This window comes from Cynara cardunculus (assembly GCF_001531365.2).
Source record: "Cynara cardunculus var. scolymus isolate 2C chromosome LG 13, CcrdV1, whole genome shotgun sequence".
Classification (NCBI taxonomy): Eukaryota; Viridiplantae; Streptophyta; class Magnoliopsida; order Asterales; family Asteraceae; genus Cynara; species Cynara cardunculus.
In genome coordinates, this window is record NC_037540.1 from 1,536,952 (window position 1) to 1,564,183 (window position 27,232).

At 32.9% G+C, this 27,232-nt stretch overlaps 3 protein-coding genes across 5 annotated transcripts; all 3 read right to left on the reverse strand.

Moving 5' to 3' along the window:
• Positions 1 to 2,506: 2,506 nt before the first annotated feature.
• Positions 2,507 to 7,019, reverse strand: LOC112526133 (probable serine/threonine-protein kinase PBL11). The gene is made up of 6 exons (XM_025136526.1): positions 6,541 to 7,019; positions 5,871 to 6,190; positions 5,077 to 5,212; positions 4,849 to 4,991; positions 4,585 to 4,708; positions 2,507 to 3,161 (listed from the first exon to the last, which is right to left on the reverse strand). The coding sequence occupies exons 1-6, from the start codon at positions 6,590 to 6,592 to the stop codon at positions 2,722 to 2,724; spliced, it is 1,215 nt and encodes a 404-aa protein (XP_024992294.1). The 5' UTR covers positions 6,593 to 7,019; the 3' UTR covers positions 2,507 to 2,721.
• Positions 7,020 to 15,716: 8,697 nt separating this feature from the next.
• Positions 15,717 to 20,335, reverse strand: LOC112524338 (ADP-ribosylation factor 2). The gene is made up of 7 exons (XM_025134120.1): positions 20,263 to 20,335; positions 19,193 to 19,360; positions 17,983 to 18,053; positions 17,739 to 17,858; positions 17,141 to 17,259; positions 16,973 to 17,054; positions 15,717 to 15,985 (listed from the first exon to the last, which is right to left on the reverse strand). Exons 2-7 carry the CDS (start codon positions 19,338 to 19,340, stop codon positions 15,980 to 15,982), a joined length of 546 nt encoding a protein of 181 aa, XP_024989888.1. The 5' UTR covers positions 19,341 to 19,360; positions 20,263 to 20,335; the 3' UTR covers positions 15,717 to 15,979.
• Positions 20,336 to 21,571: 1,236 nt separating this feature from the next.
• On the reverse strand, positions 21,572 to 26,831 carry LOC112525494 (1,4-dihydroxy-2-naphthoyl-CoA synthase, peroxisomal). 3 transcript variants are annotated; one of them, XM_025135644.1, is made up of 9 exons: positions 26,491 to 26,831; positions 25,100 to 25,222; positions 24,455 to 24,556; positions 23,816 to 23,854; positions 23,634 to 23,732; positions 23,102 to 23,149; positions 22,928 to 23,023; positions 22,245 to 22,367; positions 21,572 to 21,839 (listed from the first exon to the last, which is right to left on the reverse strand). In XM_025135644.1, exons 1-9 carry the CDS (start codon positions 26,755 to 26,757, stop codon positions 21,723 to 21,725), a joined length of 1,014 nt encoding a protein of 337 aa, XP_024991412.1. In that variant the 5' UTR covers positions 26,758 to 26,831; the 3' UTR covers positions 21,572 to 21,722. The 3 variants fall into 3 exon arrangements, with proteins under 3 accessions (XP_024991412.1, XP_024991413.1, XP_024991414.1); XM_025135645.1 differs by lacking the exon at positions 22,245 to 22,367; XM_025135646.1 differs by lacking the exon at positions 21,572 to 21,839 and having other exon boundaries at positions 22,251 to 22,367; positions 22,894 to 23,023.
• Between the last annotated feature and the right edge of the window lie 401 nt (positions 26,832 to 27,232).

Consider the following 27,232-nt stretch of genomic DNA (forward strand, 5'->3'; position numbering starts at 1 on the left):
ATGTAAATATTTTTATAAAAGTTATATGACTCCCAATAAAAATCTATAATAAATTATTTTTTTTTTAAAAACTCTTAATAAAATATTAAATCTTTAATAAAAATTATATTCAACTTAAATAAAATATGTTATTCATATAAATATTATTAGAAGGATATTCGTGCAATGCATCAAGACACATCGATTTCAGAATTTAGTTTTATTCTTTTTTTATGTTGATATAATACGGTTTTATGTGGTTTTATTTTTGTTTTTGGTGTAATTTTCTTAATTCAAATTTTGTTATTATAATGTAATTTAGGTTTAGTAACGAAGCAATTTAATTTAAGTTTAATAACATAATTTTTTATAAAGATAATAACTAAATATTTTGTTAGAACTCAATGATTATCCTGATTATATTTTAGATATATTTAAAATGAGATGTTTATCTAGTATTTGATTATGTTTATCTGTAGTTAGTTACACGAATTAAAATATGGAGCCTTAATAAGTTGTACTATGCACAATTTACTTGTAATTTAAATTTTAAGTAATATGCATCAATAAACAGTACTTCGTGCATAAAAAATGATTTTTAAAAGTTTTTGTCAAATACTTTATAATATAATATAGATATTATTGAAATATTTAATAAAAAAATATTTTATTAAATATATAATCCGTTTGTATATATTGAGATGATATCTATGTGGAGGATTTTACATACATAGAATAGGCGAGCTATCTAATAGGGATGAACATGTTTGGAGATAATTTGTCTTTTTTTTTTTTTTTTTTTTCATAAATCTACCCCTATAAGTTTACCAACCAAGTCACTTTATTTATCATTAAATCACTACCAAATAGTCATTTATGATCAATCAAATAATCTGTAAATCTCATTAAACTCATTAGTCATGTCTCATGTCTCATGTCCTATCCCATACGGATGCTCACGGGTTAGGTTGATCCGGTTGAAAGCATTTGAACAACCTAACATGATGCTTTTGTTTGAAAAATCTCAACCTAACCCAAACTAAAGTACAACACAACAAAAATCGTACGAGTTGATACTTTGGTATACCAAAATATTCTTTTAATCTTGAATATGTTATTTTCTCTGGTCTACTTAATTTGTGTGTGTGTGCGCACACACACACATATACACACACAGGGTTGGGTTCCTGTAAGAAACGTAAAAATGATCACCACCTTTGGATGCACTTTGGATGAGATGCACCGAGATGCATCATATCAATCCGCATATCAAGCAAGATTCATAGGTAAATCTGAGATTATAGGTGATCAAAGGTCCCAATTTTTAAGCTTCTCACATTAACTCTTATTTTCACACGATCATTTATCTCTATATATATATTCATAGTTACTGAACATATATACAAAAGAGTTATATAGAGACGGATAATAGAATGAAAATACATTATATGAAGAGAGTATGTGATAGTGTAATTTGTCTAATGTAGATATTGATAGAGACTCAACAATCATATTAAATCCAATAAATAAAAAGATGTCATGTTTATCGGATTGAGTTGGGTTCAAATAAACGTAACCTAGTACCTAAAATTTGAAAATTTTACAACTCAATTAAACATCATTTTTTTTCAAGTTAAATTATTTCATGTTGGGTTGGTTGATCGAGTTTCTGAACACCTCCTTATCCAATATGTGTGATCGTGTACCCAAATCAACAATGGGCCTTGAAGAAGCCCAATTAAACCTCAAATTCATCCCTATAGGTTATAACTTATAAGTATAACTATAAGTTTATAATTCATTACCTTTTTTTTGTCCCTATGATTTAAAATTTATTATCTTTTTCGTACTGGTTTACAATTCATTTTTATTTTGGTCTTTCATACTTTATAGTAGTGTTTTGGCGACAGAGACGAAAATAGAAACGAATTATAAACCATAAGGACAAAAAATCAAAATTCCAAAACTATAGAGACGAAATCAGCAATTTTTAACAAATCATATGGACGAAAAACGTAATTTACTCAGTTTTATTGATAGAAGTCATGGTTAAGATCTATCTCACTCGTTTTGAATTCTTGATGGTGTAAATACGAATGATCAAGTTATGTGAAAAGCATACTTCATTCTACATCTCACTTTCGTACTCGCTTTTTGCAAGTTGTATGTTTATTTGAAAACTGGAGTAGAGGTAATATTTGCATACATTCTATCTTCTTCAGGTGCTACCCATATGTAGGATATGGGCTCTATATGGTTTGGTGCTTGCTTTATGCAAGTCGAACGTTTTTACGAGAACCACCTCTATTGTCTAGAATCATTACATGGAACCTTCACGGTCATAAGAACTTTGACAGTGCCTGTATTCAAACCCAGGACAGATGAGATTTTCCACTACATTCTACTGAGACTTAATCAGTGCACCACAACTCGACCTAAGTGATATATTGAGTTTGTTTGGTTTGATGTTTCCTTTTTGTCTTCGTTTATTGATATTTGAACCATGAACACACAGAAAAAGATGAAATGACCCAAAACTACTCTTCTAATGATAAATAAAGCACATTTTCTTTATCATTCCACCAAAAATCCAGAATCATTTAGTCTTTCTAGTAAAACTAAATAACGTCTTGATAACACAGACCCACTTGGAAAAAAAAAACAGAACTATACACCAAACAGAACCATACAGGTGCACTTGAGAATCCTGCAGGTCCCAAAAAAGTATCATCATCCATCCCGTTAAGCGCGAAGGGAAGCCGAAGGTCTCGGATACGCAACCACCCCCGGGCCAACTTCTTGTCGGCAGGATCGGGCTTTATTAGTCGTTGAAACACCATGACGGTTTATTTGGGGTTCCCTACGGTCCCGTTTTTCATTGTCTTGAAGCTCTTCGAGGATCGTGACCACTTCGTCCATGTTGGGTCGTAACTTGGGTTCCATGCACAGACATTGAAGTGCCAGGTTTGCTAACTTGAGGGCTCGGCCGAGTGAATATTGACCCTCGAGACGTGGATCGAGAACGCGGAAGATTCTCCGTTTGTTGCTAAGACAAGGTTTTGCCCAATCCACTAGGTTGTGTTCTCCGGTTGGGCGGTTTTTGTCTATTGCTTTTTTACCTGATAAGATTTCGAGGAGAACCACTCCGAAGCTGTATACATCGCTCTTTGCGGTTAAATGACCTTCATGAGAAGAGATGGAATGTGTTAAATGTCGGTTGAGAACAGCAAATATCAAATATCGGCATTTTGTATTTTGCTGATAAAATTCCAAGTATATGATAGATCAGACGATGGTCTTAACGGAAACAACCGCTCTTCCCTTCTGGATAGAGGTCAGTTTTGTGTACTTCCCTCCCCCCGGCGCAGGTGGCAGGGCGGACCCCACCGATGGATGGAAGATATTAGGGGGTTGGTTTGTTAGCAACTTAATAAGCTTAATGGGACTCAGCTTATTCGGTCAGCTATACATGATTGTTTGGTAGTAGCTTAATGATATAGAAAGTGACTTATTCAGTAAGCTTCTAAGGGGGAGCTTTATGCAGAACGCCAACTTTTTTCCAAACATGTCCCTCCCAATTAAAAAAATACGCTCCTTCCATTTATAAAAGACCCTTCCAAACAAAAACATTTCCAATCTATGCAGACATGTTAATCCACACAGACAGCTTTATCCATATAGGACTTGATGGAAAACCAACCAAATAGCCCCTAAGCTCGTTTGGTTTTATTTGGCTTATGCCATAGATCATAACGTACCTGCCTGAATCCCACCCTACCAAACCCTACTTTCAAGTAAGATATGTACCCATCAGTTTATGTCAACATGCCAGGTCATATACAACAAATCCACCCATCGACACATTTTGCCAGGTTTACTGTAAAATCAAAAGTCAACTTGACTATGTGCAGTTCATTTCTATCGCATTTTAGGGGTCGCAAATCCTCATTTTATGGACCCACGAAATGAAAAGAGGGGGGAGATTTTGAATGATCATTAAGGGTAATTATATTTCATTTTTTCCCTACCAAAGATCACTTCTGCAATTTTTATTGAATGCCCTTACGAGAACTAGAAAGAACTCAATCACCAGAACTACCCTCGAGAGTTTCACAAACAAAGATCAAGGAAACTGAAATAAAGGCATGTTTTGGCACTTGGGGTGCTTTCGTACAGTGGACTGGACTAAACATGATCACTGTTCCATGTGTGGCAAGACTTTTATGTGCAACAAAGTGGAACAGGCGTGTTCCACCCCCATCCCATGGAACAAGGTGGAACAAACCTATATTTTTACCCATATAACCTCAAAATAGAACTTCATTCTCTTCTAAAACTTCATTCTCTTCTGTCCTGTCCAGTTCTATCTTACCAAACGCCAACAATTGTTATGTCCTGTTTTATTCTGACTGGATACTAAACGCATCCTAATGGTGTCAAGTCTGATTTTAACGGGATGGACCAGCATCTGTTAACAGTGTCAGATTTAGCTTAATGGAATGGACATGAAGCATTCCTCAAAAAAATATGGGAATGAAACACATTTCCATTTCCATTCCCTGAAACGAACCAAACGCTTATCACTTGTTCAGTAGATAAACGTACCTGTGGATAGATATTCAGGAGCAGCATATCCATAGGTTCCCATAACCCTGGTAGAAACATGGCTTTTATCACCAGTTGGTCCATCCCTTGCCAATCCAAAATCGGATAATTTTGCGTTGAAGGTCTGTTGATTGTAGGCAAAGTTAGAAAACTGGACATTAGACACCCATGATCACATCCTCATTTTTTAGGACATATAAATGAAAATGAAAATGTTAAATGGCTTAAATGAATTAAGACCTAAAACACTATCAAAATACATACCGAGTCAAGTAGAATATTTGAAGTCTTGAAGTCCCGATATATAACCATGGTTTCAGCATTATGAAGAAACGCAAGACCCCTTGCTGCACCAAGAGCAACTTTCAGCCGTAGACGCCAAGAAAGTGGCTGGAAGTAAGAACCTCCTGTTTTATATGTAACATGTTAATCCTAAATCTGAGTGGTATGCTAGTAAATGTGGAGAATCTGTATAAGATATGGTTAACTTACTCCTGAATAAATGGTTCTCCATGCTACCCTTTGGCATAAACTCATATGCCAAAAGCCTATGATCATCTTCTAAGCAATAACCAATCAATTTCACAAGATTAGGATGGCGTAACTGTCCAAGATAGTTGATTTCTGCCTGCACAAGCGAAAGACTCATCTATTGAGAAGCTATAATTGTCAAGAATGCCATTGTAAAAGTTATTGATTCATGAATGGACAAGGACACAGGTGCATGACATGTGAAGGCCATGATTCTAGAGATTCTAAGGGTGCATTTAGTATGTGGGACAAGATGGTACAGGATACAAAAACTTGTCGCGCATTTAGCACGACGTTAGACCGGAACAAGACTGGACTTGAGTGGGATAAAATGCATATTTCCTGTTCCACCAAAATAAGTGAAACAAAAATCAAGGAGATAAGACAAGATTGGTCGATTACTAAATAATCAAAACCCTAAAACCTTCAACAATTCTTTCACACACCTATCTCACTCTCGCGCCCATCCAGTCTTGTCTAGTCCATGTACCAAACGCACCTCTAAAAGATCCTAAATTGTCCAGTATTTCTTGTCAACAAACTCGACAATATTGTCAACTCGGCATCTGTGAAGCACATCATATAAGATTCAACTAAAGGGTAGAAGCACCCAATTCCATCCATATCAAGATACTCTTTCTTTCAGATGCTTGCATATGCAATTATCAATGCAAGACTAACTATCCCCTTCAAGCGCCAAAGGAAATATTTTACAAAATAAACCACAAACGATCAAGAAAGTGAAAAGAACTAACCAACCACTCCTTGTGTCCCTGGAATCCTTCTTGGTTCAGCCTCTTTACAGCAATCACGATGCCAGTTCCTGGCTTTGAAGCTGCAAGCGAGTGCTCGTCAACCCACCCCTTGAACACAGAACCGAAGCCACCTTCCCCTAATACGCTGTCTGGACGGAAGTTTCTTGTTGCGTTTTTAAGCTCACTGAAGGTGAAGCTCTTTAAGTTGGAGGATTGCAAAATCTCACCTTCACTACGAGGCGTATTCGATTGAGAGCCAGTGGAAACCTTGCTACTCGAATTACTATTCCCATTCTTTTCTCCAATTTTAGAGTCATCACCTATAGCAACACAATTGTTTCTCTTCAAATAAACAAATAGTATGGCAACTTCAAAACTAATTCAAGTTGAAGTCATCATACATCTAAATAAATACTACTTAAATCCTAAAATATTGCAGAGATTTCCACTTTGGGGTGTATTGTAAAATCCTTGTGTATTTGAGTTACATAACAATTAGCACAATAGTTTTTGATGGTTGGGTAGCCATTTTTATCCATCCATACGAGGTTAAGATAAGAGGAAAATAAGCTCAGATAAGATCCATGGAAGTAACAACTCAATTAATGAAACGAGTTCTAATTCCACGAATCGAATTAGCAGAAATTATCAACAGTAAACAAGGAATTACCAGTCGAAAATGCGCTCTCGGCCTTAATCCGAATGCTCCAACAAATCCCCATTACAAATCTAAAGATCCCAAAACCCTAGTGCAGATCACGAACGAAGCTTATTAGCTTTTTTCTCACGTAAAAAAGCTACAAAAACATATCTTCAACAAAATCCGCGTTGTTCAGCCAACAACAACAATAATCCTCGGATCTGACGCGAATCCCCTTTTCTTCAGATCTCAAACTCAAAAATCGATAGGTTTCAGCTTTCCAACTTGAACACCAACCTCCTTTTTCTTCCTCCTCCTATAATTACCTGATTGAAATGGGTTTTTTTTTTTTTTTTGGCAGAGAATCGAAAACCAGATGAGAGAGAAAAGGGAATTTGGAGCTGGTGCTGTTGGTTTCTGCAGAGAGATGAGATGCCCTGCTTTAAAGAAATCGCCTTTTTCGAGACACTGCTGAAATTTGGTTGACTTGGCTTCTGGCGTCTTGCTTTCAACTTTCTTCCAAAACTGGTGTAGCAGTACAAATGAGAAGAAATATTTACATAAATAACCCTCCAACTCAATAATTTATTCCATGATTGGTCCTTATAATCTTAGGGTATGTTTATTAGCAGCTTAATGAGTTTAATGAAACTCACAGCTTATTCGGTCAACTATACATGTTTATTTAGTAGTGGTTTAATGATGTAGAAAGTGGTTTATTTCTTAAACTTTTATGAGAGGCTTTATGCATAAAGACAGGTTTTTTCCAAACGTGTCATTACCAATTAAAAAACAAACTCTTTTTATCTATAAAAAAACTTTTTCAAACAAAGATATTTCCAATCTATAGAGATAGATTAATCTACACAGACAATTTTATTCATACAAGACTTAAGGGAAGCCTAACCAAATAGCGACTTAGTCTTGGATGACTGAGAAGATGTGGAGTTAATCTAAAATTTGGACCAGATGTCGCAACTAAAACGAGTGGAATTATGAGTGAAGTTACACGTATTTATTAGTAATGTCATTTTAATTGCTCAAGACATATAAACCACAAGGTGGATCATTCTTTTGTTGTAGTCGTTGTCATGTGATAAGACTTGTTGCAGATGGAGACAAGGGTCTATCTCGATGCGTATAGAATGGTTTGGACTAACAAAAACGAATCAAGCAAGTTGGGATCAAAACAAATTAAGACCGAAACAAAATAGAAATTTTAATTTTCGGTATAATTGGCTCAACACTAGTTAAAACCGAATTAAACAAAGACATATGATTAATTTTCTTTTATTTATTTACAACTCTCAATCTATTTGTACTGTCTCGTTCTACTGAATATGCATATACATATATATATATATATATATATGTGTGTGTGTATATGTATACTCTCTCTCTCTCTCTATATATATATATATATATGTATATGTATGTATGTATGTATATGGGGGTGTGCTTATTTCCGTGTACGTTGGTTGAAGAATTCTAAAAACAAAACCTTCTACTTCACAATTTCTTGGACCAAATCATCGAGAATCATGAAAAAACTATAACTAAATGAACATACTCTGGTCCAATTTGATTGGTCTTTCCAAAATCTTGATTCATTTTGCTCTGTGTTTTTAGGTTCTACATGCATCTTTAACATGTTAAAATTTAAAATACCTGTTATTTGACATATAACTCCAAAAATTTATACACTCACTTGTTTATTTTATTTGAATGTATAATAAAAGCGTTGTTCTCATTTGAAAGCACATATCAGTGGAAAAAAACTTAAATTTCTTTATTGAACTTGATGAAATAACTTTTTAACAGACATCCCATTATATAAACATTATAATTTCACAAAACATACAAGCATGTATTTAAATATTGTTCATATGCTCAATACAATCTGTACAATATCATATTTGTTTTATAGTTTTAGCCTTTTAGGGTATGTTTGTTAGCAGTTTAATGAGACTCATAGCTTATTCGGCCAGCTATACATGATTGTTTGGTAGTAGTTTTATGATACAAAAAATGATTTATTCAGTAAGTTTCTATTGAAGTTTTATACAGAAAGCTAAGTTTTTTTCAAACATACCTCTTCCAATTAAAAACCACGTTCATTTAAAAAGATCCTAAACAAAAACCCTCATAATCTATACAGATAAATTAATCCACAAATATAGCTTTATTCATACATGATTTAATGCAAAACAAACCAAACAACCAATCAACCATAATAATTGGTTTCAAAATGAATTTTATAATAGACATTATATTACAAGGACGAAAAAGTAAAACTTATTTTGATGAGGGACTGATTCTGTAACTTTTATTAAGCTGGAGGTTCAATGATGATAAATGAGATTAAAAAAGGAGTCTTTGAGTGATGGGAACAAATATTCTGTAGCAGATTTGGTTTATCTGGTGGAAAGTTGACCATAAGTCAAAGTTAGGCTCGTATATCGGCTTCGTGGAAGCCAGATCTGTCAGCTACTCAGCTTTCATGCTCATTGGACTTCACTTCTAAATCTGTTGGGCTTTAAAATGGGCCACCATTCGAAATAATAAATTAATATTGTTTTTAATTTATTATTGTTTCCGTTCTTCTGATTTATAGTTTTTTACTGTTTTGGTTCCTTGTACTTTACAGTTAAGAATTAGCTCATGATTGAAATCGTAATTTCTAAACCATAAAGACGAAAATGGAAACTACTGACAAACCAATGGGATGAAAACCGTAATTTACTCTGAATTAAACTATGAGTAAACTATAAATTGGTTTATGTGGTTATAAAAAATACACTATTCGTTCTTATAGTTTTGAAATTACAAGATGGTCATTGTGGTTTACAAAAACGTTCAGATTTGATTCTTCCATCTAAAGGTCGTTAAAAGTTTATGCTGAATAACGAACATTTTCGTCATTTCATCAAACTTTTCGTCTTTTAATCAATCAAAAACCACATGAACCATAATCATAAAATAGCTTTTGATTGTGTAAAAGACAAAAGAAATCGATAAAATGTCAAAAATGCCTCTCGTTTTAGTAAACATAACGTTGGTTATTTTTTATTTTGTAGATATTCTTATTAGTAGATGAATCGAGTATCAATTTTTTTTTTTACCATATGACCTGTAAAATTCAGTTACGTTGTATTAATGAAATAAGTAATCATATTATTAGGTACATATATTTGTCAATATAAATACGGCTTTTAAATATAAAAAATATATAATAATATAATTAAGAGTAAATTACACTATTCGTTCCTAAAAAGCGAAAGAGACACAGGAAATGGAGATGGAAATGGGGTCAAGGAGGAGGAAGACGGAAGGTGGTTCCGGGAGGGACTACAAAGACCGTGACGACTTGTGTGTGTGTGTATATATATATATATATATATATATATATATGTGTGTGTGTGTGTGTGAGAGAGAGAGATTTTTAATAGGAAAAAGACAAAAAAGCATACTAAATGACCCGTGTATCATAGATTTAACAGTGTTAAGGACATCGATTCATCTTATAACAAAATCCAAACCACGAGGATGCTCATTGTAATTATTTTGAAGTAGAGGTTGTGTTTAGATATTGAGCAAACTACATGGACCAACGGCGTAATTTACTCTATTATTAATTTGTATAGTAAATAGAATGAGTAAATATATGAAGTTTTGGATTGTAATTTTGTGAAATATGGAATAATGTTGTTTCTCTCTTATTATTAAATATATGAGTAAATTACATTTCTTGTCCATGTGGTTTGTTAAAAATTACAAATTTCGTCCTTATGGTTTTTAAATTGTGGTTTTTATCCCTCACAGTTCGTAACTCACTGTTACTTTCGTCCCTGAAGTTAACTCATACTTTTAAATATTACGGACTAAAACAACAAATAATTATAAATCATAAGAACAAAAACAATAAATTATCAGGAATTTTAAAACACAAGGATGTAATTCGTAATTTATTTTAAACGTAATGTTTGATTAACATATAATTTAATTTATATTTAAATTATTGAATATTAAATCTTATTTAACGAAACAAAATTAATAAAAAAATATTTTTTTTGTTAATAGATCAAATTAAGAAGTTCGTAATTTATTAATGAACAAATTGCATTAAAAAGTAACGTAATTTAACTTGATTTTTATTTTGGGTAACATACTTTTAAAACTTTTATTTTAGTATCTATAATATAAAGTTTTAAACATTTAAGTATTTATATAACCGGTTGAAGGCTAATTTTAAATTAAAAAAAATTCATGTCACTAACCACGTCAGCAAATAATAATGAGTTAGATACTACATCACTCGTCACATCAGCATGATAACCGATTAATACTTCAACCGGTTACTCAGGTACTTAAATGTTTAAAACTTTACATCTTAAATACCAATGAAAATTTTAAAAATACGTTATCTAAAATAAAAATCAAATTAAAATACGTTACATTTTTATGCAACTTATTCTTTATTAAAAATACCTCATATTCTTTTTAAAGCAACCCCATAACTTTTTAAATAAGAAAAAAAAAACACATGAAAAACTCATTTTTAAGATGAAACTTTGACTTTCGTTCACACCACTCATTTGCGTGTGAGGATTGAAAGTTTGGAACCATACAAATTCATCTAACGTCATCATTCTTTTAAATAACTAAAAATTAAATTCCAACTTATTATTTTTAATAAAAGTTAGAGTAAATTACGATTTTAGTCCCTGTGGTTTGATACTTATAACGGTTCTCATTCCTGATCTTTAAAAACTGCTGTTTTCATCCATGTAGTTTCTCTTTTGCTACCATTTTCGTCCCTCCATCCAAGTCAATTAGGAATGAGAGTTAGAAAATCCAATAAGTGATTTAGTAAATTACATATTTGGTCCTTATGGTATACCAAACTTGTAAGAATTTATTCTCAAATTTCATTAATTACATGAATAACCCATAAATTTGGTCGTTGTGGGAGTAAGGGGTTATTTGACAGTTACTGAATGGTTTCGTGCAGAATGATTAAGTAGTCAGAATGATTAAGAGACTCTCATAATATAGTGCAAAATGAAATTTAATTGTTTGATAATTGTTTACAATGAAATTAGGGCGCTGAATGGTTAAGGAAGACAAAAGATACAAAATCATTCAGAGAGTTTTAGAACAATTAAGAGACAAACTTTTTTTTGTCAAACAAGATTCACCTCTTAACGATTCATATAATGTCTCTTAATGGAACTATTAAGAGGTAAAAATACAACCCCTAAGTGCATTTAATAAAGATAACAACCTGTTGGTATAAGATAAAATTAAAAATTTTCCTCGAATTTTATTAAACTTTTTCGGATCGTAATTTAAAATAAATAAAAACCTTAAATAAATCAATAAAAAAATATTAATGTTAGGAGATTCTACGTAATGAACAAACAGATCCGATGATTGTGGACGTGATCATTCTGATTATCACATTATTATATATCATAACAAAATCATTTAATTATCATAAAAGATCACATCATAAGAAGTTTAATAGGATTAAAAAAATCATTTTATATTATACCAACTGATGGTTGTTTTCAAGATTTTTTCGTGAGACCCGCAAGACCAATTCTCAACCCTTGGATTAGATCTACAATCTCAACATTCATAATCACAAATTTGCCACGAGACTTCTCAATAATTACAAAATTGTCGCCGTACAACTTTAGACCATTCATTAGCTTATAAAGTTGATCAATGAACATAAATTGGTCTTACGGATCTTACGAAAAACCCTTGGTCTCACGTGAATCCAACCCTATATATATATATATATATATATATGTATGTGTATGTGTGTGTGTGTGTAGTATTTAAATATAGTAAAGAAAGAAAAAGTAGATAGAGTAAAGCATATATATAAGTGTTATTCTCACAAACCATGGTAACCAAATTTATAGTTTATTAATGTAACAAATAAAATTTAAGGATAAATCTTTAATACTTTGACCTTGTTTATTTTTTATAAAAAAACTCTTATCAGCCTTTTATGTATGATCCGTTAAGAGGTAAGGTCATTCACACTGTTTATTTTTTCCAATTTTTCAGATGCACTTATGTCTTATTGTCCTCTTATCTAGTAAGAGATAAATCCACCTCTTATTGTTTTTCAAACCCTCAAGCCTCAACAACGACATTTCTCAATCGATTGGTCTTAATCGATCATTTCTCTCAATTGGTGTATTTTAATAGTATTTAAATATGTTAAATACTGTTAATGACATATTTTAATTTAAATTAATGTTAATTATATAATTTAGATGTAAATTTCGTAATGATGGTGAATAAATATGTGAAATTATATAAATTCATCTATAAATTCAACATCACAATTTTTTAATAGGTAGAATAGACAATTTAAACAAATCAGAGGTTTATCAGTTTACAAAAACAAACAGTCTTATTGATTCAGATTTCAGACTTCAGCACTACCTCTTATAAATCAAAAGTGAAATAAGATTTCAAACTTCTAACACCTCTTAAAAAAACAAACGCCACATGTGTATACCACAAGGACCAAATATGTAATTTACTAACATCACTTTTTGGATTTTCTAACCCTAATTTTTAATGCCGTTAATAAAGGGACGAAAATAGAATCAAAATAGAAACCATAGGAACGAAAAAAACAATTAAAAAAGACCAAAAACAAAAATAATTATAAACATCAATTTACATGAATGAAAACCGTAGTTTACTCTAAAAGTTATAGTTTTTGGAATAAAAAATATTGATAAATAAATAACAATAATTGAAAACCTGTAAAAGCACTTTTTGTGAGAATTAAAAGAATGTTGTTTTTTTTATAGTAGTTAAACTTAAGTAAATATAATAAGAGTATTTAATAAATACTAGAAGGGTATTCGTATAATACAACGATATATATCTCGATTTTAATGTTTTGTTTTCATTATGTCTTCGTCAATGTATTAATACGATTTTATGTCGTTCTGAAAAAACGATAATATTTTTATTTTTTTAATAAAATATAAATTTGAAGGTATCATAAATTTTTAAAAAAAATGTATCGATTTAGTATCAAGTTAAATATTTAACAGTTCTTATTTTTTTTTGTAACTTCTTTAATTCAAATTTTTATTATAATTTAATTTAAATTTAATAATGAAGTCATTTATTTTTTTGTTTAATAATATAATTTTTTTACAAGAGAATAATTAATATTTTGTTAGAATTTAATAATTATCTTAAATATATTTTATATTTTTTATATTTAAAATGAGATAGTTATCACATATTTAATTATGTTTATCTGCAGTTAGTTACACGAATTCAAATTTGAAGTTTTAATAAGTTATGTATACTTGTAATTATTTGTAATCTTGAATTTTAAGTAATATGCATCAACAAACAATACTTAATGCATAAAAAATAGTTTTTAAGAGTTTTTCTCAAGTGTTTTATAATATAGTATAAATATGGTTTAATTTGAATAAATAGTTGATTACCGACGATCTTAACCATTTCATATTAAACCTAGACAATTTTTTGGTTACTTGGGGGATGAAGCCAGCTGTTTTTTTTTTTTTTTTGGGGGGGGGGGGGTGGTTAACCTATATTGTATGAATAAGTTATTTTCTAAGAAATAAAATTTTATTATGATAGTGTTGTTATACTGAATAATAGTTTGATATATTTTCTATTAAAGTTGGGTTTACGTAAGGCCAACCTATTTTCATAGGACCATTTTTTTTACATTTGAATCTTCACAGCAAGACCTTTCTGTAGATTTTTGATTACTTCTTCAAGTTTCTTCACGTCTGGCCTCTCAATCTTTTTGATCATTTTATATGTATAAGCAAACTTTATCAAACACTAAAAAACAACTTATCAGCTTATTTCGTTTTGGTACCGCCGTAAGCTAATTCAAACACTTTTTATAGAACTCCAGTTTAACACCGCATAAGTTAATAAACACTTAAAAAAAACATAAGTTGTTTTAAACATGCACATCCCAAACACACCCGGTGCTAAAAATAAATAATGTGAGCTTGGGTGAGGGAAAGAGAAAAAGGAGATGTTTCCTGTTTGACCCTGATGAACATCATACCTGGATAGGTGTTTTTTTCACTTCCACTTCCTCCTTTGAGGGAACACATAGACGTGCAAAAATTAATTTAATCATCAACCCCATCTGTAACTCGTGTAAAAGCTCATCTTTCGTGTCGTTCAACTTTAACGGTGCCAAAATTAATTTAACCATCAACCCAATCTCTGTTGTCTGTTGGCCCAACAAGACACACAGGAACGTGTGGTGAATGGTGATGAAGAGATTGGACAACCTCAACAACATATATCATTTCTTTTTTTATATCTTCGTTTATTTCTTTCTCAATTGTTTTTTTTTTCTCAAAACAAATTCCTTTTAGTTCGACCTCATATTAAACATATTTAAAAAGCAATTAGCTTAAAAATGGCAATCATCTCTTGCAATTTTAAGCTCGGAAAATGACACAGAGTATTTAAAAAAAATGATTTTCTAAGACATTGTATTTGGAAAAATGTTCAAAAATACTTATTTCAAACATAAGGGTATAATGATCTTTTTAACTCGATCAGTAATTAATACAATTCATTTCGTAAACAATAATTTTTAGTTAGCCCTTTTATCGTAGTCCGCACTTACCCACAAATTTTAGTAAACAACCTCTTAAGTCTTTTTGTTAGTATCTTAATAAACTTAATGAGACCCACAACTTATCCAGTCAATTATGCAGACTACTTGATAGTGACTTAATGACATATAAAGTCGTTTATAAAATATAGTTTTTCCTTCTTCCAAAGCTGTCATTCCTAATTAGAAAACACATTCCTCCCTTTATAAAAAAAACCTTCCCATTTTATAGAGAGATTAATCCACGTAACTTTCTCCATATAGCACTGCCAACCAAATAGCCCCAAGTCCCCAAGGGTCGATTCATTATCAGTGCTGTCTTGTCTTTTTTATTTTAATTGAGCGTAGGTGTCTGTAGGAGCTTGTGCATGCCTCCCCTGATTCCATTGGCCGTGAAAAACAGCTAGAAAAACTCCGATTGGTGGGAGTGTGGTTTATGTAGCCATTTACCAGCTATAGCTTGGTTGGTAGACAAATCCCCTGCCTGACCATAAAACACTTCCAAAAAGAAACAGTAACATTTGCTTTCAATGCAGCAAAGTAAAGTGAAGTTTAGTTGAATCTAAGAAACATATAAAAAACAACCAAAATTAATCTCTGTTACAACTTTAGGTTTTAAAAAGTACTTGAAATACAACCAAATATTATACCAGACACAACATCGCTCGCTACAGAACAAAAGCACAAAAACCCTGCCCAGAAATGCACACATTGAGCACAACCAGATGATACGAAGCTCACCACTTAAACCAAGCAAATGCTCGCATCCAAGATCCGCATTCAGGGAATGGTTTCATATCACACTTATGCCTGTAACCAAAAGAAAACACAAAACACAATGATCAAAACCAAGGTTCTAAATAACATGAGGCGTGGCGGCGAGGTCAAGCCTTACGAGTTACGACGTTTTTCAAGGCGTACTCTAAGGCGGCATATATATACACTATATAGACGAAAGGTCATGTGAGAATAGAAGTTAAGCTGAGAAGCGTAAGAAGAGATCTCGACCCTTTTATCATTTTTAATCTCACCCCCACCCCATGAATTGCACTCGATACAGGAATTGATCCGGTACATCTCATTACTATTGATCTTCGATTAGAATTTATCCAAGAGTGGAGATCCCTTCTCACATAACTTCTCACCGGAACCCAACCACATATACATATATATATACATATATATATATATATATATATATATATATATTATATGCACATATATATACACACACAAAAAACTATGAGTTTTAGTGTTTTGAATAATATTGTAGAAGAAATTAAATTCATATAAATTAAGACAAAAACTACAAAAAAAAAGAACCACTGATACCAAATATATAGAGCTTATAAAAAATGTTATCAAGAGTGTAAAATTGGGATTAAATCTCTCTTGAATCTCTACTCACTACTTTCTTCAATTTTCAAAGAATTTGTGCTCGCCTCTTCGTGTAAAGGGAATGGTGGCAAGTATTTACCTATTTAGGGTTTTAGTTTTTAAGTTTCCTTCTTATGTTTATTTAAGTCTTATGTCTCATACATAATTATCATTTATCCCTCAAGTTATATATTTAAAAACCCCACACCTTACAAAATAACGTGCCATAACACGTTGTAATGTGTCATGACGCGTTACAAAGCAAGCCAAGCCTTAGAGTGAAGCCAAATGGGTTAACGTGGCGGCGAAGCCAAGCCTTACCACCATAACGTGCCAGAACACGACGTTTAGAACCAAAATAAAAACAGGACAGAAAGATAGAAAAAACAAACTTTGTTTTTTATTTAGATGATTACGTGCCTTGTTAGCGATGTTGTTAGAAAGCCAATCCAAACCCTCATAAAGTCCCTCTCCAGATGTCGCACAGGTGCTCTGGATGTACCTGTTGCAAAATAAACGATGAGGTTACTTGTAACAAGATCATAACTATATATGATAAATATTCTATCGAGACGAGCAAGCAATTACCAGTGGCGCTGTCGGAGGGAATGGAGGCCGAGCTTATCAGTGATTTCAGCAGCATTCATTGCATTTGGAAGATCTTGTTTGTTAGCAAATACAAGCAAGACTGCATCACGAAGCTCATCCTGTAGGTAAAATTGTATCAATAAATCCAGTTATATACCCATTTGACACTACAGTCGAGCAACTTTTCCTCGAGTATAACAACAACAACAATAACCCGTCCCACATGGATCGAAAACTGTGGTTATAAGCTCAAAGTTGTGGGCTACCAATATTCCACCATGGTTTTAAGTGGTTATTGGGCAACCATGTAACACTGTCAGGTATCATAATATACTTGCAAAGTGATTGAAAATTTCTGCAAGCTTTTAATCTAAAAATTACATTTTGCAACATATCCCATCTGGAGGTGGGGTCTGGGGAGGGTAAGATGTATGCCGACCTAACCTCTACCACAAACAGTAGAGCGGCTGTTTCCATGAAGACCCCTTGGCTTGTGAAAAGTGTGGCGAAGATAGAAAGACAGATAATATAAAGTTTTGAAAAGCTGAATAAGAGTAAGCAATAAGAAGATGCAATGATTAAAAAAATGCAAAGTCACCTCGTTCAACATCCTATGCAACTCATCTCTTGCCTCAACAACTCTATCCCTGTCATTGCTATCAACCACAAAGATAAGACCCTGTGTGTTCTGGAAGTAGTGCCTCCATAGTGGACGAATCTGCATATACAACATTTTAATACAAACATATCAAGTCTATATGTACTTCAGCAGCGACAATCATTGATTCTAAATATACATATGTATCATTAAATAAAGTCAAAAAACTAAAAGCATTGCTAACCTTGTCTTGACCACCAACATCCCACACGGTGAAGCTGATGTTCTTGTACTCGACAGTCTCCACATTAAACCCTGTAAAGAATCACAAATATATTGGCGAGATTTCGAACTAATGCCTGAAGCTGACAACATACCTCTCAATGCAATGAAGTGCATTCCATTCTTGGTAAAAGTTTCTGATAGCATGCTAAACTTTAGACAAAACGGAGATAGCAAAGAACTAAACCAAACCAAATGAGCCCATTTATATCTCAGCCAGGTATGAGGTCTGGGGTGGGATGTACACAAACCTATCCTCTACCCTGAAAGCAGAGGGCAAAACAGGGATAGCAAAGGATATCCAAATTTTGGAAACGTACATAAAGTCCTTGGCACAACTAGTAGCCACCTTCGTTGTCGTTCTATTACCTATTCTAGATCAAACGTGTACAAAAGTTCATCCTTTAAATAGAAGTGGCATCCAGTGCCACAGACAAGTCAGTAGAGACATGGCATAGATGTTTAATGACATCCATTTTCTAGGACGTTGAAAGGAGATTACAATGTGCAAGGGAAGTTGAGATGTGTGGTGAGTACAAAGTATTGTCATGTCAATGAAATTTAAAGCTTTAAAATAGAATACATAGTAGATGGAGACTACAGCTATGCATTCTAGTTGGTATAGGCCACACAGGTATAGCAGGATGCAGTCCCACAAATAGTTCAGACATACATTATATTGGTATTTACCGGATTGACCAGCCAGTTGTAAGCACTACTATTCATACTACTATATCCTTTATAGAAGAACCTCTACTTTCCGTGATCTCCATAAAAATTTGGTATCATAAATTACTGGCAGGCATTAGGTAAGATATGAATTCAACAAGTTAGGCTAAATTCAAAATTCTGTTTCAACAGCAGAACACGTTGACCACTCAACACGATTCCAGCCTTCCCAGATAGAAATTTTCCAAGCTTTTAAGACCAGAGAAAGTGGTTAAACAGAACTTGAATATTTTTTCAACAATTTGTATAAAATGGCCTGGAAGGCTGATAATGACTCAGCAAAGCAACCTTCATGACAGCATTCAGATCAGGCTTTCAAAACAAAAGGCCCATTTAATTTTCTAGATACCATGACGTGCAAAACAATTGAGAAATAAATCAAGGAACAAGAGAGAGAATGCCACATGCATTGCTAATTGATCTATGTAAAAAAAAGGACGTACCAATGGTAGGGATTGTTGTCACGATCTCACCAAGCTTGAGCTTGTACAATATGGTTGTCTTACCAGCTGCATCGAGACCCACCATCAGGATGCGCATCTCTTTCTTGGCAAAGAGCCGGCTAAAGAGTTTGGTGAATGTTAGCCCCATTTTATTGCTGGTGAGGATCCCTGCAAACAGTAAAACATTTCATATAAATCAGTCAAAAAGTTATATGAGGTAACTAGAAAACCAAATTGTAAACAAAAAATATGCATAACATTGTCCAGAATGTATCTAAATCCATTGGATCTGAGGATGTATGCCAGATCAACATGGTTGCACCACGCAACTGTAGATCATTAATAAAAATATATCTGTTGGCTATATTTAGATTCAAGTTACACAGATTACCACATTATCAAGCATATGCATGCAGTTATAAAATTCTAATACTTAAGAACACAAGCGATTTTCCCAACACGTAGATCATCATCGTACTATAAAAAATCGTTTCATCCCACGCTTGTTTTAAGTCGATTTTGAAATCAAGGTTCATGATACACTGCTCACCAGGAAAACAACGTTAGAATAGATCTGAACAAAATCTAACTTCCAAACGTAACCAACATTTCCTCCCCAAAGTGCTCAACCTAATGGATCTCTAAGCCGAGGTCTAGATCCTAGCTTCAATAACAACTCTACGACAGAACTTAAATTTAAACAGAATGATAATTCACAGAGTAGATCGATCTTTGCAACCTGTAATATGCAGATCAGAAACATACCGAAACGCAACTTCAAATTAAGAAGTAAAACTTCACAAAAATAACCTAATCCCAAAAAAACACCACCAATTTCAAATCGGGTATCGTAAAAATCATAAATACCAATCAATATGAAAATTTTCGGAACAAATCTCTCAGTTTCATAAGAATTTTAAACTTAAAAACAGATTCGTTGAAACGATTAGCAAAACAAGCCAATCACCAGAGATCTGATGGCGTATGAACAGAAATTTTGAGTAAATTCGTTCTGATTACGAGTATAACCTACAAAATCAAAGAAGAAATGGAAACAAGATTGGATTTACCTGCGAAAAGCTTTTGGAGAGGGATCGATCGAAAAGGGAACGAGAGCGCGAGGGGGGATTGTAGAATATGGGGGCGAGATACGTCAACGGAGATGGGGTTAAATAAAGGAAGCAAAAAAGATCACCAGATATTACTGTTTACCATTCACTTTTTCCCCTTTTTGTTTGTAATACCCAAATTACCCTTTTTATCCTTTTTGACTTAAATTGACTTCATTTTTCAATTACTTTCAATTCCCAAATTATATGTACCTTTCAATTTTTTTAAAACGAAATTTGAACTCAAAAACATTAATTTATTTAAAGAAAATATATTTAAGTAGACTTCAAGCGATACGTTTGAAGGTGATACATCGTTTTAATTTAACGCACAAGTTGATAATATCATTTGTTTTATATATAATTACATGCATGATACAAAAACGTCTAATCATATGTCATTAAACACATCAAATGACTGTAATCATATATGATATTGAAAATTCTCGACTTCTCATAAAGAATCATGGGCCTAGTGGTATATATATAATTTGTTTTATATATAATCACATGCATGATGCAAACACGACTAATCATATATAATTAAACACATAGACGCTTAATCATATATGATTAAATACATCAAATAAGTGTAATCATATATGATATTAGAACTTCTCGATTTCTAGCAAAGGATCATGGGCCTAGTGGTATACATGTTACCAATAGATCTTAACCTTCCTGATGGTTAAGTTTTCAACTAGAGACAGACCATTTGTTATTTATACTATATTATAAAACATTTGACAAAAATTCTTAAAAACCATTTTTATGCATAAAGTACTGTATATTGACACATATTACTTAAAATTCAAGACTACAAGTAAATTATGCATAAGTACAACTTATTAAAACTTCATGTTTGAATTCATGTAACTAACTGCGGATAAACATAATCAAATAGAGAATAATCATTGAGTTCTAACAGAATACTTAATTATTATATTAAATAAATTATTTTATTAAACAAAAAATAAATTAGTTCATTTTTAAACTTCAATTAAATTATAATAAAAAATTGAATTAAAGAAATTACACAAAAACAAAAATTTTTAAATAGTTAATTTGATACTAATATTGCTTATTTTTTTCAAAATTTTATAATATCTTCAAATTTATATTTCATTCAAAAATAAAAACATTTTTTTGTCAAAACCACATAAAGTCGCATTATAACATCGATAGACCCAAAATATAAAACGAAACAATAAAATCAAGATGTATCTCGCTGCATTACACGAGTACCCTTCTAGTATATAAATATATATATGCATCAAAAAATCTTATCGTTTATGAAAAAACAAATACAATAGTTACCACAAACCATTTTATAGAAAATTGATACATTTTGCTCAACCACTTAATTCCAGATACAATTTATAACACAATGATACAACAATGAAGCTACTATCCTACACAATTTAAGGTCGTCGAGGAAACTTTGAAAAGTTCGGAGGCCTACGTTCCATGTATGCCGTCTTTCCCTCCTTCCCTTCTTCCGTTCCATAGAAAATAAGAGTGGCATTTCCTCCGATTTCCTGAATAAAAATTACATGGATAAATAATGTATTTAAACAGGAGAAAAAGAAAAAAAAAATCCTGAAGAAGATCGGGAACCCGTTTGGTTTGCGGGATTTGATGGAATTTGAAATTGGATTCTATTTCAATCCCGTGTTTGGTGTAAGAGAAAGTCCGGAATTGAAATCCAAGGATTTCAATGAAATCCCATGGGGTAGTTGGTATATCATGGTATATCAATTAATAAAAGGTAATTTAATTTTTCTTTTAATTATTTAAAATTTGTTTTTATAAATAATCTATAAATAATGTAATTCAATTTCATTCTAAATCCTATAAACCAAACACAACAAAGATTCCAAATCATTTCATGAAATCCAAATCATTCAAAAATATTCTGTTAAACCAAACGGGTCTGGGAAAACCTGGAGTCCAGCATGCCCATCATCGACTGCGTTTATGGACGATTTTAGCACCCGAATGGCAGTGGGGCTGTTTCTTATGATCTCCCTGCACCATTTAACTGTTTCCTCTTCTAGTTTTTCTAGCTAACACATGATTAAAGATTTTTCATTAGCCAATAACCCATATATGGAAAGCAGCCAACTGTTAGTTGATAAACTAGTCATGTTTGGTTAAAAAAAGTTACTCCCTCCATCCCAAAATAAAATGTCCATATTTATATTTTAGTTTGTTTTAAAATAAGTTTCCACTTTCCCATTCTACCATACCCTTACAATGAGATAGCAAAAGTTTCTCTCTCTTTTATTAAGGGTCAAGATGTTATTTGGTTATTTAAAAAGTTCACAAATCTATTTTAGCTTATCCCAAAATAACTACCACTTTCCCCTTCTACCATACTCATACCCTTAGTTATGAGATAGAGAAAGTTTCTCTCTCTGTTATCAAGGATAAAAATGTCATTTGGTTATTTAAAAAGTGTAATAATTACATATTCTTAAAGTTGCGTGCCATTTTTATTGCGAACATTTATTTTGGGACATAGGAACTAGCTAATAAATTAGATGACAATGTAAAATGAGAGTTTTTGGATCTTAAAAAAAGCATACGTACATAAATTGTGATTATTTTCGGAAAACGAACTTACAGGGACTACCGTATTGATCAGTCCCATTCTTTCCGCTTCTTGAGCGGAGTAGAACCGTGCCAAAAACCACATTTCACGGGCTTTTTTAGGGCCAACCTGTTTAACCACAATGAGATTGTTAATCAAAACACAAACTGACTGGAAAAAGAAATCGGTTTTTAGATGAAAGTTTACCAAACGTGACATTATTGAGCTCCCATAACCAGCATCAAAGCTTCCCACCTTTTATATGCACACACCAAAAACAATTGATGCGTCGTTAATTGACTTAATAACGTTAGATGATAAATAGATTTCAGATGATCTTAAACTTCATCAATGAATAACAATTTTAGCAAAATATAATAAGATATAAACATTGGTGTATTAAGGGGCTGATTCAAATGAGAAATGTAATAGGAACCAACTATTTCATGAATTATTCATAATGAATAACCCTAAATATTCATGATTACAAATGTTTTATGGCTTTCGAGAGGCCAGAAGCTCTCCACAGGACTCGCATCCAATTAGACACAAAACATAATCCCCCTTGGTTCCTATGCCTCTTGTTTATACTATTCATCATGAATATCTATCACAATATTCATCATGAATAATTAATGAATAGTTGATTCTCCAGATTCTCAAAATATTTATGGTTCTCTTTAAACCTGGCCCGGTGTATTAATGCTACAAGTGTATCTAGATGTATTAACCGGTTCACCTTTGGACCCGTCTGACCAAAAATAGCATTATCTGCAGCAATCGTTAGATCGCAGACCATATGCAACACATGCCCTCCGCCAACAGCATAGCCTGCAACCTTGTTAGAACCAACAAAGAATTTTACTCGTACCATAGTGAACAAATCAGCGTAGTCGAGAATTATAAAACAATTAAAATTACCATTGCTATTACTGGCTTTGGAAGCCGCCGAATCTGCACCTATAATGGGATTAGAGTATACTCGTCAAATCAACTACATTTTGATGATTTGAATCAAGTCAAGTGGCAAAAGAAACAAGATTTACAGATAACATCCTAAAAAGAAAGGTGCTGCAAATGCAATTTGTAGGGGAAGCTGCTCCAGGGATGGGGGCAGGGCCAGGGGCGGGGGCTTGTTAACATAGAAGTGTTTTGAAAAGAAAGAGAAAAATGCAACAAGTTTAGTTTGGTTTAGTTCTTATTTAGTGCAATGAAGATTTTCTTTCTTAATCGTGTAACAAAGTTCCATAATTTCCTATATTGTATTCATTTTGACTGTTAACCTGTTGATCTTGTAACATTTGATGACATGGGTACCTGTTTATGACAGGTTTACGAAATGTTTACAAAAGGGACACCGCAAATTGGACCATAAACTTGATATCCCGTATTAGATGTTATAAGATCAACATGTTATCGGTCAAAATGAATAAAAAAATTCTCTGCAACACTAAATCAGAAATAAGATTCATTGTATTTTGATGCATTTTGCCCTTCTATAAAACTATGAGAAACTTGCTGGCACCGGAACAGATAATAAATGTTGTATGAAAATCTTACTTGTAAATCAAGAACATTAAGTCGGCCGAAATTCTCAAAATCAGCATAACCATCGTCACTTCTAAGTGCCTGATCACCGCCACTACAAAAAGCCTTGGTTCCCTGCCGTAACATGTAAAGTTAGAGTTATATGAGAATGCAACAGCCTCTATATAACATGATTATGGATCAAAATAAAGATGAAATGGGCTTCTTAAGACATTATTAGGGTCTATTGTTAGCAGTTTAATGAACTTAATGAGACTCGCAGCTTATTCGGATAGAAAGTGGCTTATTCAGTAAGCTTTTAGAGAAGAGTTTTATACAGAAAGCCAAGTTTTTTTTTCCAAAACTGCCCCTCCTAATTAAAAAACACGTTCCTTCCATCTATTAAAGAACCTCCCAAACAAAACCTTTCCGATCTATAAAGACAAATTAATCCACACAGACAACTTTATCCATACAAGACTTGATGAAAAACCAACCAAACAGCCCCTTAGTCCAGGAAAAAGGGATACCTTGCCAAATGGGCAATGGTCCAGTGACATTTGGGTTACCGGTAGATCCCAACTTCCTTGGAGGTCAGGGGTTCATGCCTCACCAAAATTGTGGAGTGTGTGTGAGTTTTGCAGTATATTATATATTTTAAAGGGAAGGGGGACCTACCTTTCCAGTGAGAATGATGACTCCAATTGTACCATCATCCCTGGCATCATTGAAGGCACGAATTAGTTCCTTAACTGTATGTGGTCGGAATGCATTTCTCCTCTCTGGTCTGTTTATTGTTATCTGAGAATACAAATGGGGAAGAACCCAAAAAATAGAAATGGTCAAGAAATTGGACAATAGGTAAGAATTTACTCAATCTTACATTATGTATTCTATATAACGTTTAACATGGCTATCACCTTTTGGGCTATTTAATAGAATAACTTTCACACACAAAATTTAAATGCATGATCTTCTAACAGATTTAAGAAGTCTTTGCTTAATAGAAGAATGTTTCTTCCTAACACAATAACGTGTCCAGCTTTGTCAGAAGATCGTGCATTTAAAAAAATATGTCAGAAGGATATATACCTAAACAACTACTTTTTGGTGAAAGTATTACTACCTCTATTCAACCACTTGGTTTTTGGCACCAGGTTAAGGGGCCATTTAAGTGCTTACCAGGTCACTTTACCTTATCGGATGAACACGAAATGATGCAGAATCTTACCAAGTAAGAGCATGGCAAGAACCAAGAATCTTACCAAGTAAGAGTATGGCAAGAACCGAGAATCTTACCTGGTAAGTGGGAGTGACAGCTCTTATCTTGAGTACGATGTCGTTTTAATAGGTTAAAATCTTACCCGGTACAGGGACGAACCAATAAATTTTTTCAAATGATGGCACCATTTGACTATAAGAAACAAATGTACATATATTTTTCTCAAAATCATCATTGATCTGTTGGTTAGTTCATTTTTTTATATATGGTAAAAAAACCTTGCAAACCAACTCTGCCAAGGTAAACTTGTGCCTTCGGTAGTTTTATATATATACAGTGACACACAACAAATTGATACGACGATGAAAGAATGTAACAGTGGCACATGCCACCAACAAAACGCCTGGTTCATCCCTGATCCGGTAGTCAAGTGAAAGGATTGAATCTTACCGATAAGAATTGGGTAAACGGCCCCTAAGTCTAGGGCATGTAGCAGAAATCTCATCTTCCCCGGTTCGAATCCAGGGGAGGCCAAAAAACCATAACCTACAACGACTCCATGCCATTCATGGTCAACCGTGGATTCATAAATACGACCTCTATTCAAAAGCTACATTTAGACATATACTTTAAATTTGATGATTTCGAAACTCAAAATCAAAGGGAATATATTACAAATTTAACATTGACTTCATTTTGTTTGTCGTAATTGCCACAAAATTTGATAAACATCATGATTTCCTCCAATTTTTTTAAATTAATTTCAAACTTTTGATCAGAAACTATAGGTTTTACATTCACGTCATAATGGAAAAAGAGTGGTACTAATTAGAGCAAACTTACTAACCTTGGCAATGGCTTCTCCTTCAGCTTTCTCGTATATAATATCAGTGAAATCCTTCCCAGACTCATCACAAGCGATTTTCCAAACAGGTAAATGATTTGGCACTTCACCGTGAATCCGATGATAGCTATCGTTCATGGAAGCGCTGCAATTTGACGAGCTTATGATGGGGGAAATTGAACTATGGGGCGAAGGAAGGAGGTGGTTGCTGACGGCGGCAACTCTCCTCCTCATGGTGACTAGGTCTTTCTCTTGAATTCCGGTGGCCATGGATACCGGATTCTGGCTGCAGCGGTGGTGAGGGGGTTGGGAAGGAAATGGAGGGAAAGTGGTGTTATACAACGGTGCCCAAATAATGGTTTAACGATTTCTTCTATCTTATCGGATAAGGTAGGATACGAGTTATTTGACTTTTTCGATTAATGAAACATCTCCAAAAGTTTTTCTCCTTATTAAAATATTTTTATACATTTTAATTGAATATTATTTTTTATAAAAATTTCATTTCAAAGGTACATATAAATAGAATACAATAAAAATTCATTTTAAAATTTGGAGATATTTACACCATCTCTTATGTTTTCTTTATTTTAAAGAATTTATTAGAACAAAAAAATTGCTCAAAATCTTCATATTCTCTATTTTAGAGGATTTGTTAAAGTATCTTCAATAACTATGCTATAATTTTTCTATAATAAAGTATGAAAAATAAAAATATCTAGAAAAACTTGCATTCAACTCCAAA

Coding starts and splice junctions, on each gene's coding strand:
- LOC112525494 (XM_025135644.1), bottom strand. CDS start 26,757: ATGGCCACCGGAATTCAAGAGAAAGACCTAGTCACCATGAGGAGGAGA. Junction 23,855..24,454: donor TTAATGTTCTTGATTTACAA/GTAAGATTTTCA, acceptor ATCCCATTATAG/GTGCAGATTCGGCGGCTTCC. Junction 23,024..23,101: donor GCTCAATAATGTCACGTTTG/GTAAACTTTCAT, acceptor GTGGTTAAACAG/GTTGGCCCTAAAAAAGCCCG.
- LOC112526133 (XM_025136526.1), bottom strand. CDS start 6,592: ATGGGGATTTGTTGGAGCATTCGGATTAAGGCCGAGAGCGCATTTTCG. Junction 5,213..5,870: donor AGGGACACAAGGAGTGGTTG/GTTAGTTCTTTT, acceptor TCGCTTGTGCAG/GCAGAAATCAACTATCTTGG. Junction 4,992..5,076: donor GGAGAACCATTTATTCAGGA/GTAAGTTAACCA, acceptor CATATAAAACAG/GAGGTTCTTACTTCCAGCCA.
- LOC112524338 (XM_025134120.1), bottom strand. CDS start 19,340: ATGGGGCTAACATTCACCAAACTCTTTAGCCGGCTCTTTGCCAAGAAA. Junction 18,054..19,192: donor GACAACAATCCCTACCATTG/GTACGTCCTTTT, acceptor GATTCTTTACAG/GGTTTAATGTGGAGACTGTC. Junction 17,260..17,738: donor TGCATAGGATGTTGAACGAG/GTGACTTTGCAT, acceptor TTTTACCTACAG/GATGAGCTTCGTGATGCAGT.